Source organism: Schistocerca americana, chromosome 4 (assembly GCF_021461395.2).
Source record: "Schistocerca americana isolate TAMUIC-IGC-003095 chromosome 4, iqSchAmer2.1, whole genome shotgun sequence".
In the NCBI taxonomy this organism is placed as follows: Eukaryota; Metazoa; Arthropoda; class Insecta; order Orthoptera; family Acrididae; genus Schistocerca; species Schistocerca americana.
The window spans coordinates 287,084,614-287,100,710 of record NC_060122.1 but is presented as its reverse complement, the minus strand read 5'-3'; the positions used below and the strand labels follow the sequence as shown (position 1 = coordinate 287,100,710).

The following is a 16,097-nucleotide window of genomic DNA, read 5'->3' as shown; positions in this document are numbered from 1 at the left end:
TTATAAATTGTCTTTAAATCTCTTAGTAAATCTAAGAAACACAGCCTAAGGGTGTCCTTTAGAATCAGTTCAGGCTGTTACTTGGCCAATGTGGGGCAGCACCCTATTGTATAGTTACTTATGGACTTGTTGTGTTTTCATCAAATTCCAGACAAATCCTAAAGCACCTTCGCCAGTTATAAAACTTGTTTACAAGACCGCCGACCGTTAAGTCAGTAGATGCCTTTCTTTTAAAATACTGTTAAAGTTCGTTATCAGTATTTATGTTCCTGATCTGTTATTGTTTTTGGAATTCTCACTACAGTAGCTTGCATCACTTGAACTTTTCAGTTACCTAAACTGTACTTGATTATATGGAAATATTTTTCTTGTTTGGATAAAGAAACGCCGGTTACAGGCGACCTATAGTATAAATTCCACCTATGGTTTGCGTGTACATTGTGCCTTAAATCATACTATCATTACCAGTGGATTCCTTGCCTTTTAGGGGAATTTCAGGCAAAACTTAAAGCCCCTTCACCGAATGTATCCTTATTTCCGTGATCACGGACCGCTAATTCAGTTAACCTGTAAAACATCTTATTTATATGAATACTACTGAAGGTCAGTGTTTGTAAAATTCGCAGTCCCCCTTACTGTACTGTACTTGCATGTGGATTACTTTTTTTGGCTAATCTATAAACCATACCTTTAACTAGGCCTTGAGCCAGTTTTTCAGTCGCCGAGTTTGTCATTTGATTTCCATTTTCTGCCTATGAACAAAGTCACAAAGATATTAATTATGTAGCAGCAATTTGGTTTGTGATTCTGTGTTTGTCGCTGCAGTAATTCAAAACTTCAAGTTTAGCTGTGAATGTCACTTGTTATTTGCCCTTAATCCGCTGAATTGGATTATTCTTGATCTTTATTCCTTGTTGACCATTTGCGCTGAAAGTGTTTCTTTATACTCTAAATTTTTTTCGTGTTTTGTCATTCTGTCATCGGTCTGTTTTCTTCATTGTAGAGATTTTGACTGGTTTAATAAACTGTTTTTAAAATACAATTTTGTGATTCCAGCACCTTTCCATTCTCTTCAGAAGCTCCCAAGAGCTTCAAAAACTTTATAACAATCCCTCGTAGAACAGATTATGTAGCTGATAAATTTTGGAGATAAGGACAGACAACATCTGAAGAAGAGACAAGTTTTCAGTACATGGTGTTAAACTCTTTAGTAGAGACTATATTTTATTTTCAAAGCCTTAAGTACAGATTTTTGATGAGTGAATGTTAGGCAGATGCAGACATTCGTAAACCTCGACTTGCAATTAGCCAGTTCTTGGCTGAGGAAAGATAATCAGGAAGTGTCGTTTCCCGACGGTTGAGATTACTGTGTGGGAGACAGAAAGTGTCTCCTATGTCAGTATGACTGGTTGCTCTGTTAGCTGACTTCAAGAAGCGAGTAAACCGATGATGCCAGTAGTATGTGATGTTTGTGATATTAATACTCTTCGTCGTAATCGGTTACTCTGTCTTCGTACAGCAACGGCGTTATTAGGTCTGTAAATAAAACAGAAATCTATTAATAAACGTACAATGTTCCTGCAGTATGGTTAGAGTTCTAACACTTACTTATTAACGTTTGTTCCAACTGTTCAATTATGTAATGGAAGACTAAGAAGAAGAAGAAGAAAGAGAACAATAAGAAGAGGAGAATGAGGAGGAGGAGGAGGAATTGTTGTAGATGTCGAAGTGATGGCATGTTTTTGCTGAAGAGGATCTTCCTTGTTAGAAATGTCAAGATCAAACAGTCGTGCCTAGCAGTTGAAGGCTCTGAGGCAGAGCCTCCCCAAAATATATATTAAAAATTAATTTTAGTTATGTATTACGTAATTTATATTATCAGGAAACATTTCTAAAATTCTCAGAATGCATTTAAATAACTCAGCTGCGCGTATCAAGTGATGTTTATCAAAGTGGTAATAACTAGTCTCAAGGCTGAACCTTGAAAATCCGATTAGCTACATTTAGCAGAGGTTCGAGGGCGCTGATCCTGCAGGGGACAACTCTTATCGTCTACTAGAAGGCTCAGTAAACTGATTCTAAGGGATTTGTTGCATCTCGATATGATTTTTTTCGTTGCACTGATTGTAACCAAGGGGAATCAATAGAATAGATGAACCTTCACTCTCGAATCCCTGTCTCTGTGTCTCTTTACTGTAACTTGATGTGTTGTTAATGAGCATTTGATATTAATATTTTGCCGGTGTTAAAGGCATTTTTTGTTTGAGGCATTGGCGATTCTATTCACTACAGTAATTTCTAGTGGCTTAACGGCCTGATGCAAGTGTATCAATTGGGCGCCACTCCGCCGATTTCCGTATCCCTAACCTAGAACTGTAATACTACCTGGGAAAACGGGTGCCGTTCCTCAAGAATCTTCACCACACTGAGAGGAGAAGGCTAGGTTAAGGAAACACCGAAAAATTTCTATGGTTCTGCCAGGATTGGATTCAGCGACATCTTTAGTCAGGAAAGCTGTTTATCGCTAGATGACCAGGTCCGACATCCAAGGTATGCTAGGTTTTTAAAGACTTCGCTATCGTCCACTAGGTCATCTGTCACCGCCTAGGAAGAGTTTCATGAAGGTATGATATACGGGCGTGAAACATGTGTCGTCACATGCAGTTGCTAACAAGTTTCTTTCTTACCAGCGGCGTTTGCTTGATAAAGTGCGTTGTTTAAGACAATTTAAGATACTGCTTGAAGTGCAGTTTAACGGATTTCGCAACTCTTGCGTCAGCACCGCTAAATACGCGTATTTTGACACATAAATAAAGGGAACAAACACATAGGTAGTGTTTTAGGACTATCCCCAGTATGGAAGCCAGAGCCGTGACAAAGATAGAATAAGAAAAGTGGCAACGACAACTTCACTGCAAGAAATAATGTGCGTTTCAACTTTCACGATAGGAGTGAGAAATGAATGATAAGCTCCTCAATTGAGTTTCAGTACTATTATCGGTAAATTAAAACCGTATAGTTTTGCTGAGTGATGGGTTCAGTTGCCTAACTGTAACCGTTTTCTTTGATCACATTTATAGTCAGCTTTTGTCTGCGGATTGTTCTATCTTCGTAGTAGGCGACTGATGATTGCAAGCAGACTGCATTTGTGTGTGTGTGTGTGTGTGTGTGTGTGTGTGTGTGTGTGTGTGTGTGTGTGTGTGTGTGAGAGAGAGAGAGAGAGAGAGAGAGAGAGAGAGAAGAGTTGATGAAGAGACGCGTGAGATAGGGGAAGATACATCCGTGTGCCAGCATATAGCCTACTAATAGCACTAAGGGGACCACGGAGTGCGAACTTCTCATCTGGCAATCGGATCACTAACAGCGTCACAAACCTTCACTATATTGGGACATGCAGTGAGTTTTGGAGTTTAAACCACGGCGTGGTCCATAAGCAAGTGTACGCTTCACCCTCTCTTAACATTATCAGTGATACGTCGCTTAAAATGTCTTTCATCTTAAGGATTCGATCAAGTTACCTTCATGAGGGGCATATGGGGTCGCAGTAGATGTCACAGTCGTGAATTAATGATTCCATTTTAAATGCACAGGCAAGTGTTTGTGGAACGACATGCATCGAATCTCGTGGTATTGATGAGCTACAATCTAATTCAACAAAAGCCAGAAACACGACAATTACAAATTTTTGTGATAATTGGCAATATAGTAGGAATATCTATCAAGTGAACATAGCGTAGTGCGGATGTCATCAATATCAAACCGATATAGCCGCATGATTTCGCTATATGACAGTGTGTTTACCTTTTTCGGCTGACACATAAAATTTTTTATTACGCTAATTATGCTCCACACTTACATATTTGTTTGCTAGTAATAGCAATTTGCTACTGCAAATGTAGATGTGGACATTCTAGTAAGAGGCACTTCGTGTGTTGATTAATATTGGAACACTGTGTGATCAGGATGTGAAATCGTAGGGCTAACATATCTGACTGTATGGGGACACAATTATGGGACAAGTGGCAGATCGGTTCAATAGTGTGGGAGGATGCTTCCAGTCAATTCGTTGAACGTTTACGCATTTAGAGCAATATTCATCTGCAGATAAGATCAGTGTATGAATGAGTAACTTCCTTCGCATTTATCAGTTTTCCAAGCCACTGTGTTCATTTTATAGTAAACATAAAATTCTTATGTCATGTTGAATAATTATATGCAATTGCTAGTTCAGTTTCCATTAGGATGAACAAAAATTAACAATATTGTAGCAGCAAATAAAAACGGAAGAATTTCGTCTCTAAATGTGTGATAAATTGTTAATTTGCTGCGTTTCGTAGGCCCAAATTCGAAGTTTTTTGCTACATTTTCGTTTCGTCTTGTTAGGAATTAATTTCGCAGAGCCGCTGCACCATAATTTATTAAAACAGAGATCCACAAATGCAATAAAATGCAGTTCACGACACCAGAAACAATTGTAGCTATACCTTCTGTCCCTGTAGCAAAAAAGCGACGTTTCAGCTGTAATACCTGTCGCAAATAAGCGAAATGCCCTTCAGATTATCTTTTCAAAGCTTTGAAACAAGCTCTTTCAAAATAAGGAATCTAAATTGATGATATGCCTATGAAACACATGTATAAAATTTGTGGAACTTAACGAAGGACATCTGTTAGTTTAAACGATGTGATTACATTCAAAATCAGCGACAATAATTATGTTCTGTGTGTCTGAATGCTCACTACATAGATATTCCTACTCTTACTTCATTAGTGAAGCTCATTTTATAGCTTATAATAACCAAATGAAAGAAACAATAGACTTTTATAAAGTTCCCATAGTATATCACACAGTATCCTCGTAAAAAATTGCCATTGTAATTTTTAAACACGAAAAATGCAGCAGATTTGTTAGATGGGAGGTATAACTATGCCTTTTTCTAACTACGAGCTAAACAAAATATGTGGTAGAGATTAGATAGAATGGTAATAAGTGATTTGGACTTAAAGGTAGATGGCTGATGAAATATGTCAAAGCTGCAGGATACGTACACGGACGGTGATTGGAGCTGACTCGACGCCGACCCAGAACTCGGTGAAAGATTTCACGATCGTAGCCCTGCAACAGAAGGTAAACACGTCAGGAACTGCTACAGGCCTTGCAGCGCCGTAAGGGGGACCATACTGAAAATTAACATTCTGGAAAGTGGTCAGATGACTCCACAAACTAGGACATGACAACGAAAAGGGAAGCAAATCCCATACAAATTATCCTGAAAACCGAGACAGAGATCAATGTAGCTCTTTTTCCTTTAAAATATAAACTGTGACTTCAGACCAAATACGGAGTCCAACATAGCACCTGAGCTGAGTGCAGTATGCAAACTAGGTATGATACGGGAAACAAAAACATTAATAACCATAATGGAATTTTAACCTCTGTTCCAGTGCTTACAGAAAATGACAGTGAATTAAAGATGGTCTGCATTTTACAAGAGCGCAGCTGTTTTGTTTTGTTTAGTATTCAAACATGTTTCACCACATTTGTGGCACCCTCGGTAGGTTTTCTTCTTCTATTTTTTCTGTAATATATACACACAAATTTTATATAGGGTAGAAGTATGTTGACATGAGATTTTGTTGTTGTTCAGGTTGCAGATATATTTTTTTCTTTACGTTATGTGCGCCCTGTGGCTGCAAACATAAATCAGCAATTAATCTAAATTAATACAAAATATCATCTGCAGCACAAGGATGTTAGGGGAACGTCTTGATTCCACTTCGATTTAGACTATAGCCTTTAAACTATTGCCATACACCCGACGTTGCCTAAAGGGATCGCAACCCCTCAGACGCTGATGCATTACGGAGTTGCATAAGTACAAGGCGTTGCCTTATCAGACTGCGTCGATCACAACGAGGACTGCAGGACAAGCGCCACCAGAGGTCCTCCGTGGCAGGGACCTATTTCCTCCGCCGTGACACTTGTTCCGAACTGGAACGGCGCGATATCCTCCGCGCCCCGGCTGTACAGAGCGGCAGTTCGCTCCACCGGAGCTCTGGGCCAATTCATGCAGCGGCTCTTAGCAGCCCATCAGCCTGGTCGAAAGCCACCGCCGCGGAACCTACGACATTCCAGCGAAATCCGAGGCATGCCTGTGGGCCAACTACACCGAATATGAATGTAGTTAAGGCTAACCGGCCATTGACCTTTTTCTGTACGGATCCACACGTATTGCCCGAACTCCTACGGAACGCGGAAAGATTGTCTGCCGCGAGTAATAAGTGTAATGGGCAGGTGCACTACGAATGTAGTGTGTGGACATTAAGTTGGGAATGTGTGTCTCACGGGGAGCGTGCAAGAGATAAATCCCTGCAGTCGCACTATCCTCTGTGACATCGGTGGCTCAGATTGATAGAGCGTCTGGCATGTAAGCAGGTGATCGCAGGTTCGAGTCCCGGTCGGGCAAACATTTTCAACTGTCTCCGTCGATATATTAACGCCTGTCCACAGCGTAGGGTCTTGATTTCATTATCATTTCAACCAAGCCAAATGCTCAAACTCCGTCGTTAGGGATTATCAGTGACACAGTCTTCACATCCCATTACGTTTACTCATATGTGCTCCAGGCCTGTTACTGTCTGAGAAGTTGTATTATTTTTTATTGAGAAGAGTTTTTCCATTGTTATTCAATCTCTCTACTGTGGTCGTAATAACCTCTTTTTTTTGTTTGCCTGTGTCTTATTATGGCTTACCAAACATCTCCCATGGGAGATACAGCCTATACACTATGAGATGAAAATTATCCGGACACCCCCAAAAACATACGTTTTTCGTATTAGGGGCATTGTGCTGCCACATACTGCCAGGTACTCCCTATCAGCGACCTCAGTAGTCATTAGACATCGTGAGATAGCAGAATGGGGCGCTCCGCGGAACTCACGGACTTCGAACGTGGTCATGGGATTGGGTGTCACTTGTGTCATACGTCTGTACGCGAGATTTCCACACTCCTAAACATCCCTAGGTCCACTGTTTCCGATTTGATAATGAAGTGGAAACGTGAAGGGACACGTACAGCACAAAAGCGTACAGGCCGACCTTGTCTGTCGACTGACAGAGACCGCCGACTGTTGAAGAGGGTCGTAATGTGTAAAAGGCAGACATCTATCCAACGGTCACATATTAATTTCAAACTGCATCAGGATACGCTGCAAGTACTATGACAGTTAGGCGGGAGGTGAGAAAAGTTGGATTTAGTAGTCGAGCGGGTGATCATAAGCCACACATCACTCTGGTAAATGCCAAACGACGCCTCGCTTGGTGTAAGGACATAAACATTGGACGATTGAACAGTGAAAAAACGTTGTGTGGAGTGACGAATCATGGTACACGATGTGGCGATCCAATGGTACGGTGTGGATGTGGCGAATACCCAGTGACCCTCATCTGCCAGTGTGTAGTGACACCAGCAAAATTCGGAGGCGGTAGTGATATGGTGTGGTCGCGTTTTTCATGGAGGGGGCTTGCACCCCTTGTTGTTTTGCGTGGCACTATCACAGCACAGGCCTATATTAATGTTTTAAGTACCTTCTTGCTTCCCACTGTTGAACAATTCGCGGATGGCAACTGCATCCTTTAACACGATCGAGCACCTGTTCATAATACACAACCTGTGGGGGAGTGGTTAAACGTCAATAACATCCCTGTAATGGACTGGCCTGCACAGAGTCCTGAGCTGAATCCTAGAGAACACATTTGGGATGTTTTGTAACGTCAACTTCGTGCCAGGCCTCACCCCTCAGTGCAGCACTCCGTGAATAATGGGCTGCCATTCCCCAAGAAACCTTCCAGCACCTGATTGAACGTATGCCTGCGTAAGTGGAAGCTATCATCAAGGTTAAGGGTGGGCTAACAGCATACTGAATTCCAGCATTACCGATGGAGGGCGCCACGACCTTGTAAGTCATTTTCAGCCAGGTGTCTTTTCAGCCAGGTGTCCTGATACTTTTGATCACACAGTGTATATTCCGGCGAAATATGTCTGTTCATTAACTCTCTCCATTTCTGTAGTAATCTTCTCCTGAGCTGTTTTTTTTTTTTCTTTTTAATGTGGTTGTTAGGATTTTTTTAAATGACGTTTGTTCCTGTTCATTTCAAACACAAGAGCATAAACGACAAATTTAGCAGCCAAACAGGAACCAGTACTGTTCAGTACAGCGTAACTACAGCGTCAAAGAAGTGGCATGTTAACTGTTTTACGGGAACATATAGTTTAAAGGCTATCAGCTAAACAAAAATGGAATACAGACGTTACCCCTGTGTTGCTTATGACATGCTCTATTAATTTAGAGTTTTGGTTGATTACAGTTGCAGCCACACGGCACACACAATGTAAACCGATGCTTAAGTTCATATGCAATCTAAACAACAAAATATGATGTCAACAGATACCTAACCTACATAAAATACATTGTATATACACTGTGATGACAAGTCTTGGATATTATCTAATGTCGTGTTGGACCTGCTTTTGACCTGCATAGTGCAGCAACTCAACTTGGCATGGACTCAACAAGTGGTTGGAAGTCCCCTGAAGAAATATTGAGCCATGCTGCCTCTATACCCGTCCATAATTGCGAAAGTGTTGCCGGTGCACGAACTGATCTCTCGATTATGTCGCATAAATGTGCGATGTGGTTCAGTCGGGCGATCTGAGTGACCATATCATTCGCTCGAATTGTCCAGAATCTTCTTCAAACCAATCGCGAACACTTGTCATCCATAAAAATTCCGTTGTGGTTTCGGAACATGAAGCCCATGAATGGCTGCAAACGATCTCCATGTAGCCTAACATAACCATTTCCAGCCAACGATCGGTTCAGTTGGATTACATTTGAACCCTACCATTAGCTTTTACCAACTGAAATCGGGTCTCATCTGATCAGGCCACGGTTTTTCAGTTGTCTAGCGTCCAACCGATATAGTCATGAGCTCAGGAGAGGCGTTGCAGACGATGTCGTGCTGTTACCGAAGGCACTGGTGTCGGTCGTCCACTTCAATAGCCCCTTAAGGCCAAATTTCGTAGCACTGGCCTAACTGATACGTTCGTCGTACGCCCCACGCTGATTTCTGTTGTTATTTCACGCAGTGTTGCTTGTCTGATAGCACTAACAACTCTATGCAAACTCTGCTGCTCTCGGTCGTTAAGTGAAGGCCTCAGCCACTGCATTGTCCGTGCTGGGAGATAATTTCTGAAATGCGGTATTCTCGGTACACTCTTGACACTGTGGATCTCGGAATACTGAATTCCCTAACGATTTCAGAAATGGAATGCCCCATGCGTCTAGCCCTAACTAGTATTCTTCGTTCAAAGTCTGTTAATCCCGTCGCGTGTCCGTAGTCACGTCGGAAACCTTTTCACGTTAATCACCTGGTTACAAATGACAGCTCTGCCACTGCACTGCCCTTTTATACCTTGTGTACGCGACACTACGGCCATATGTGGATATCGCTATCCCATGACTTTTGTCGCTTCAGTGTATTTCAGAAACAATAAAAGAAAAAAGAAAACTATTGAGGGTGCCAAAACTGTCGTGAAACAAATGGTTCAAATGGCTCTGAGCACTATGGGACTTAACATCTATGGTCATCAGTCCCCTAGAACTTAGAACTACTTAAACCTAACTAACCTAAGGACAGCACACAACACCCAGTCATCACGAGGCAGAGAAAATCCTTGACCCCACCGGGAAGCGAACCCGGGAACCCGGGCGTGGGAAGCGAGAACGCTACCGCACGACCACGAGCTGCGGACTCGTGAAACATGTTTGAAGATTAAACAAAATAAAAAAGTTGTATTCTCGCAAGAAGGCTTGCTACCTTCACTTCGTTATTACGAACATATTGTAACTATCAAGAACAGTGCAGTTACATTTACATCTGCGTTTACGCTCCCTAGAAGACTTTCCAAGTACGGCCGAAGGTGCTTTGCATGTGATTGTCATTCCACCCTTTCCTGATACAGTCGTGAACGGTGAGCGGGAAGGCGGGCTGTAGGTGAAGTTCCGTGTGAGATCACTTAGAAAGGTCGGAAAGGTCTCTGTGCGCCCTACAACTGTCCACTGATAACAATGAGGATTAGGCAACATTAATTACGTTTTGATTTGCCATTGTATTATTCGTAGTTAATAATTTTGCTTATTTTTCGTCAGAAACTTATACCTTTTTTCAAATACAAATCATACTGTGTAAGTAATTAACTAACTGCAGAGTACACACGGTCCCTAGCCCGTAGAGACAAGCGCTTTTAGCAACAACTGTTCGTCATATGTTGCCTCATGTCAGACATCAATGCACATCAGTGTACGAATGTTTTAACAGATTGCAAACAACATCGTTATAAACCGGCTCATGGGATATAATGGCGGAACAAATTTTTTCAGCAATCACTTCTCAGCAAACCTAATAATGAAACGGTTTCTACATTCCTAGATGAAACTGTACGCTTTGTCCTTGATGCGACACCGCTCAAATAAGCTTCCCCTATTAAAAATGTACACTGACAGTTTTTGAGCGCTGTACACGGTATTGAACTGTACGAGTAGGTCACACATACACTACTGGCCATTAAAATTACCACACCAAGAAGAATTGCAGATAATAAACTGGTATTCATTGAACAAATATATTATACTACAATTGACGCGTGATTACATTTTCACGCAATTTCGGTGCATAGATCCTGAGAAATCAGTACCCAGAATAACCACGTCTGGCCGTAATAACGGCCTTGATACGCCTGGGCATTGAGTCAAACAGAGCTTGGATGGCGTGTGCATCCTGCCCATGGAGCTTCAACACGATACCACAGTTCCTCACGAGTAGTGACTGGCGTATTGTGACGAGACAGTTGCTCAGCCACCATTGACCAGACGTTTTCAATTAGTGAGAGATCTGGAGAATGTGCTGGCCAGGGCAGCAGTCGAACATTTTCTGTATCCAGAAAGGCCCGTACAGGACCTGCAACATGCGGTCGTGTATTATCCTACTGAAATGTAGGGTTTTGCAGGGATCGAATGAAGGGTAGAGCCATGGGTCGTAACACATCTGAAATGTAACGTCCACTGTTCAAAGTGCCGTCAATGCGAACAAGAGGTGACCGAGACGTGTAACCAGTGGCACCCCATACCATCACGCCAGGTGATACGCCAGTATGGCGATGACGAATACACGCTTCCAATGTGCGTTCAACGCGATGTCGCCAAACACGGATGCGACCATCATGATGCTTTAAACAGAACCTGGATTCATCCGAAAAAATGACGTTTTGCCATTCGTGCACCCAGGTTCGTCGTTGAGTACACCATCGCTCGCGCTCCTGTCTGTGATGCAGCGTCAAGGGTAACCGCAGCCATGGTCTCCGAGCTGATAGTCCATGCTGCCGCAAACGTCGTCGAACTGTTCGTGCAGATGGTTGTTGTCTTGCAAACGTCCCCATCTGTTGATTCAGGGATCGAGACGTCTCTGCACGATCCGTTACAGCCATGCGGGTAAGATGCCTATCATCTCCACTGCTAGTGATACGAGGACGTTGGGATCCAGGACGGCGTTCCGTATTACCCTCCTGAACCCACCGATTCCATATTCTGCTAACAGTCATTGGATCTCGACCAACGCGAGCAGCAGTGTCACGATACGATAAACCGCAATAGCGATAGGCTACAATCCGACCTTTATCAAAGTCGGAAACGTGATGGTACGCATTTCCCCTCCTTATACGAGGCATCACAACAACGTTTCACCAGGCAACGCCGGTCAACTGCTGTTTGTGTATGAGAAATCGGTTGGAAACTTTCCTCATGTCAGCACGTTGTAGGTGTCGCCATCGGCGCCAACCTTGTGTGAATGCTCTGAAAAGCTAATCATTTGCATATCACAGCATCTTCTTCCTATCGGTTGAATTTCGCGTCTGTAGCACGTCATCTTCGTGGTGTAGTAATTTTAATGGCCACTAGTGTAATATACGGAATATGAAAATAATTCATACATGGTCTGTCTCACCTGAAGGCAACCTGGGCGTTGATTTGTGGTGCCTTCCACTCAACTTCTGCCTCTTTAGTTCCCCTGCGTGAGTTGTACGAGAAGGCGTTCTGAAAGGAAATAAGTAAGTCACACAGTTGTCCACTACAAATTTTCAACGAAAAGAAGAAGAAAATAAGCTATAGTGTATATTACTCAAGTTTTAAAATTATGAAGATGCGTAATGAATATCAAAGGCGTATACAGAATGATTACCTTGTATAATACTTTCTTCATGAAGTTAATGCAAAATGAAAGATTCTTATACTTCAGAGGTAAAATAAAGCTTTATGGACGAAGCAAGGAGGATGTAAGAACCAGACCAGCAGAGCCAAAGTGGGAGTTGTTCACTAAATGAAGTTTACTAGTATCAAATACGTGCCTTAATTTGTAGAAGAAATTTCTAAGCATGTACGTTCGGAGCAGAGCATCCTATGGGAATGAACGACAGGTTCTGGGGAACCTGGAAAATTTGAGAATCGAAGCGTCTGAGGTGCAGTGTTACAGAAGGTTGCTAAAAAGTAAGTGGACTACTAATAAGACAGGGAATGCGAAGGTCGTCCGCAGAATCGACGAGAAAAGCAGTATATGGAAAACGCTGACTAGAAGATGTGACACGACTATAGGACACGTGTTATGACCTTACGGAAGTTGCATAATACTAAAGGGAGCTGTAGAAGGCGACAATAGTAGGTGGAGGGATAGAAAGTAACACATCCAACAACTAACCGAGAATCTCAGGTGTAGGTGTTAGTCTCCGATGAGGAAGAGGAAGTTGAGGGGGTTTGCATCGAACTAATCACAAGACTGACGACAAAAAATAAAATTATCTAACAGAGGTGGTGATTACGTACAATGTCACACACCAACCAGAAGTCACCGGTTAGCTGTGCACTACTGACTTTGGAGACTGTGCACTTCTGACTTCGACACTGGGGACTGGTACGTTGTATCATTCGTATAAGCAAAATGTCACACGATCTAAAGAGAATGTGAAATGTATAGTGGAACTCTGGGGGCAAAACGGGATAACTGTGACTTGGTCCGGAGTGCGACTTGTAAGTTAACGGTTGTTCTTCGCGTTACCAGTCGCGTTTTTTCAACTTATGGTGAATGTAAAGGTAGGAAAATCCGTTAATCCCTAATTGCACGCCCTTAAATGATATGTAATCTTAAAATGCGTGCCTTTCCGTATATTTCAGTTACGCAACACGTTAAATCCGCCTGTTATTACGCTCCATAAGAGTTGTTAACCTGAAATGTGCACTTGGGGCAGAACATTACATGGCAGACTGGGACAGTATCCCGTTGGGTCCCGTCATTTTTTTGATGCAAATACATTGCAAACTACATATGCCTTTTTTTTCTTCCTTTTCCAGGTGGTGTAAACTTACATTAGAAATACTAATGGACAGAAATTGAATAGTAAATCAATAGAAATTGCAGTTTCAACCGCATTATATTCAGAAATGGGAGTTTTAAAAGCAGCTAACAAGTTTAACGTACCCAAATCAACGTTGGAAAGATACGTTCGTAAAGCAAAGAATATTCACAGCTATAGTGCTGACAAATCAGATGGAAAATTTAAAAATTTGTTCACTGCAGAACAAGTAGACAAGCTGATGACATATATGAAGTCAACGGAGAGAAGATGTTTTAGTCCAACGATAAAACACCTCATTGATATATCATTAGCCTATCGGCTAGTACAAATAAATGGTTTGCCACACATATTTGACAAACAAACGTGTCTAGCATAGCAGGATGGGTTATAAGATTTATTACTATGTATCCATTCGCAAGCCGGAAAATACATCTACTGCACGAGCGACGATATTGAATAAAGTAACAGTATATTGGTATTAAGCATCAAAAATAATTGTACATTTTTTCGTAATGATGTTAAAATATTTTCTTCTTATTAACATTTTTTTAGTATTCCTTATTCATAAGTATAACTTGTGCATTACACAACTTTGTTTTAATTTTAAGATGTTATTCCTGATAATAACAACGATTGAGCAATAATTTCACAAAAAAAATTACCTTATCCCATTCTCCTAAGTAGGTGGGGCAGAACGGGAAATACGCAACCATTTCTTTAAAAGAACGTAAGAAATACATAACATACGGTTAAGGTGATTTTCAACTAAAGTACGGTACAGGATGATTTTCGACACCTTGAAGAAGTGTTTTTTGTGGTCCTTTATTTTAAACATCCCGTCCGCCCTGTGTTACCCTAGTTTATAATGAGTAACGATATTGACAGCGAAATGATGGCAGTTATTTGTGGTTGTTTGCGTATGTGCTCCAGGAAGAAATGATTCCCGTAAGTAGTGCAACAGTAACCAGGCATTACTCACTTTCTGTCCGGACGGGCAGCCAAAGACGCCGGCCCTGCAGCCCTGGCCGCTGGGGACCAGGAACTCCCCCACCGGCTGCTCCCCGTTCCCTGCCTGCAGGTACACGCTGTGGAAGTTCTCGCTGCCAGATATGCGCACTGCAAGCACAACAGTATCAGCTGTAAGAGGTGCCAGCTAGCTATCACCGTCACAGGACACGTTACAAAGAATCTGCGTCATTTACTTTAACACTATAGTGCAGTTATCCACTGCGGTGGACAGATGTTAATGTCGCGTCTTCGGCGTTTTTAATCAGTCCTGAGGCTCCAAATGTAAGCAGTCCACTCAAGCGGATACTTCCTGCTGATGCTATGCCCTGCATCCATTTGCCGTCTTTCTAGAGACTTCCCCAAACTGAAATCCTATCACTTGCAATGAAACTTCATAAACTGAAGCGCCAATGAAACTGGTATACGCGTGTGTATTCAAATACAGAGGTATGTAAACAGTCACAGTACGGCGCTACGGTCGGCAACGCCTATGTCAGACAAAAAGTGTCTGACGTAGCTGTTAGATCGGTTACTGCTGCTACAATGGTAGGTTATCAAGAATTAAGAGCGTAGAAACGTACTGTTACAGTCAACGCACGAGCGGTGGCACACAGTATCTCCGAGGTAGCGATCAAGTGGGGATTTTCCCGTACGATCATTTCAATACCGTGAATATCAGGAACCTGGTAAGACATCAAATCTCCGACATCCTGCAAGAACGGGACCAGCGACAACTGAAGAGAATCGTTCAACGTGACAGAAGTGCAACCTTTCCGCAAATTTCTGCAGATTTCAATGGCGGGCCATCAACAAATGTCTCCGTGTGATCCACGCAACGAAATATCATCGATATGGGTCTTCGGAGCCAAAGGCCCAGTCGTGTGCCCTTGATGACTGCACGACACAGTTTTACGCCTCGCCTGACCCCGTCAACACCGACATTGGACTCTTGATGCCTGGAAACATGTTGCCTGGTCGGGCGAGCCTCGTTTCAAAGTGTATCGAGCGGATGGACGTGTACGGGTATGGAGGCAATCTCCATAGACCCTAACACGTCTAGATACGACACTAACAGGTGACACGTACATAAACATTCTGTCTGATCACCTGCATCCATTCAAATCCACTGTGCATTCCGACGGACTTGGTCAATTCCAGCTGGACAATGCGACACCCCAGACGTCCAGAATTGCTACAGCGTGGCTCCAGTCAGGAACATTCTTCTGAGTTTAAAAATTTCCTCTGGCCACCAAACTCCCCAGAGATGAACATTATTGAGCATATCCTGGATGCGCTGCAACAGATCTCTCCCCCCCCCCCCCCCCCCCCCTTATACTCTTACTGATTTATGGGCAGCCTTGAAGGATTCATGGTGTCCGTTGGCTCCTGCACGTCGCGTTGCGGCACTTCTACGTGCCCATGGGGCCCTACAGGATATTAGGCAGGTGTACCAGTTTCTTTGGCTCCTCGCTGTATTTCCATAAGTGCAAAGTCAAACATCCTCCAACAAGACTCGAGGACATAATCCCTAAACGAATTATCGACTACCAGTTTCACCCCAACAACTACCTGTGTCCCTTTACCATAGCTAAAGTAACTGTCCGATTCGTCTCAGTAATGCTGCCAAAT

At 42.6% G+C, this 16,097-nt stretch overlaps 1 protein-coding gene across 1 annotated transcript in view; it reads right to left on the bottom strand.

Moving 5' to 3' along the window:
• Positions 1–1,182: 1,182 nt before the first annotated feature.
• The window catches only part of LOC124612793 (putative defense protein), a 26,533-nt gene continuing 11,618 nt past the window's right edge, over positions 1,183–16,097 (bottom strand). The window contains exons 3-6 of the mRNA XM_047141195.1: positions 14,440–14,576; positions 12,059–12,147; positions 5,047–5,113; positions 1,183–1,536 (exon numbers count right to left, since the gene is read on the bottom strand). Of these exons, the coding sequence (XP_046997151.1) occupies positions 1,531–1,536; positions 5,047–5,113; positions 12,059–12,147; positions 14,440–14,576 (299 nt within the window). The 3' untranslated portion in view covers positions 1,183–1,530. The remainder of the gene's footprint in view (positions 1,537–5,046; positions 5,114–12,058; positions 12,148–14,439; positions 14,577–16,097) is intronic.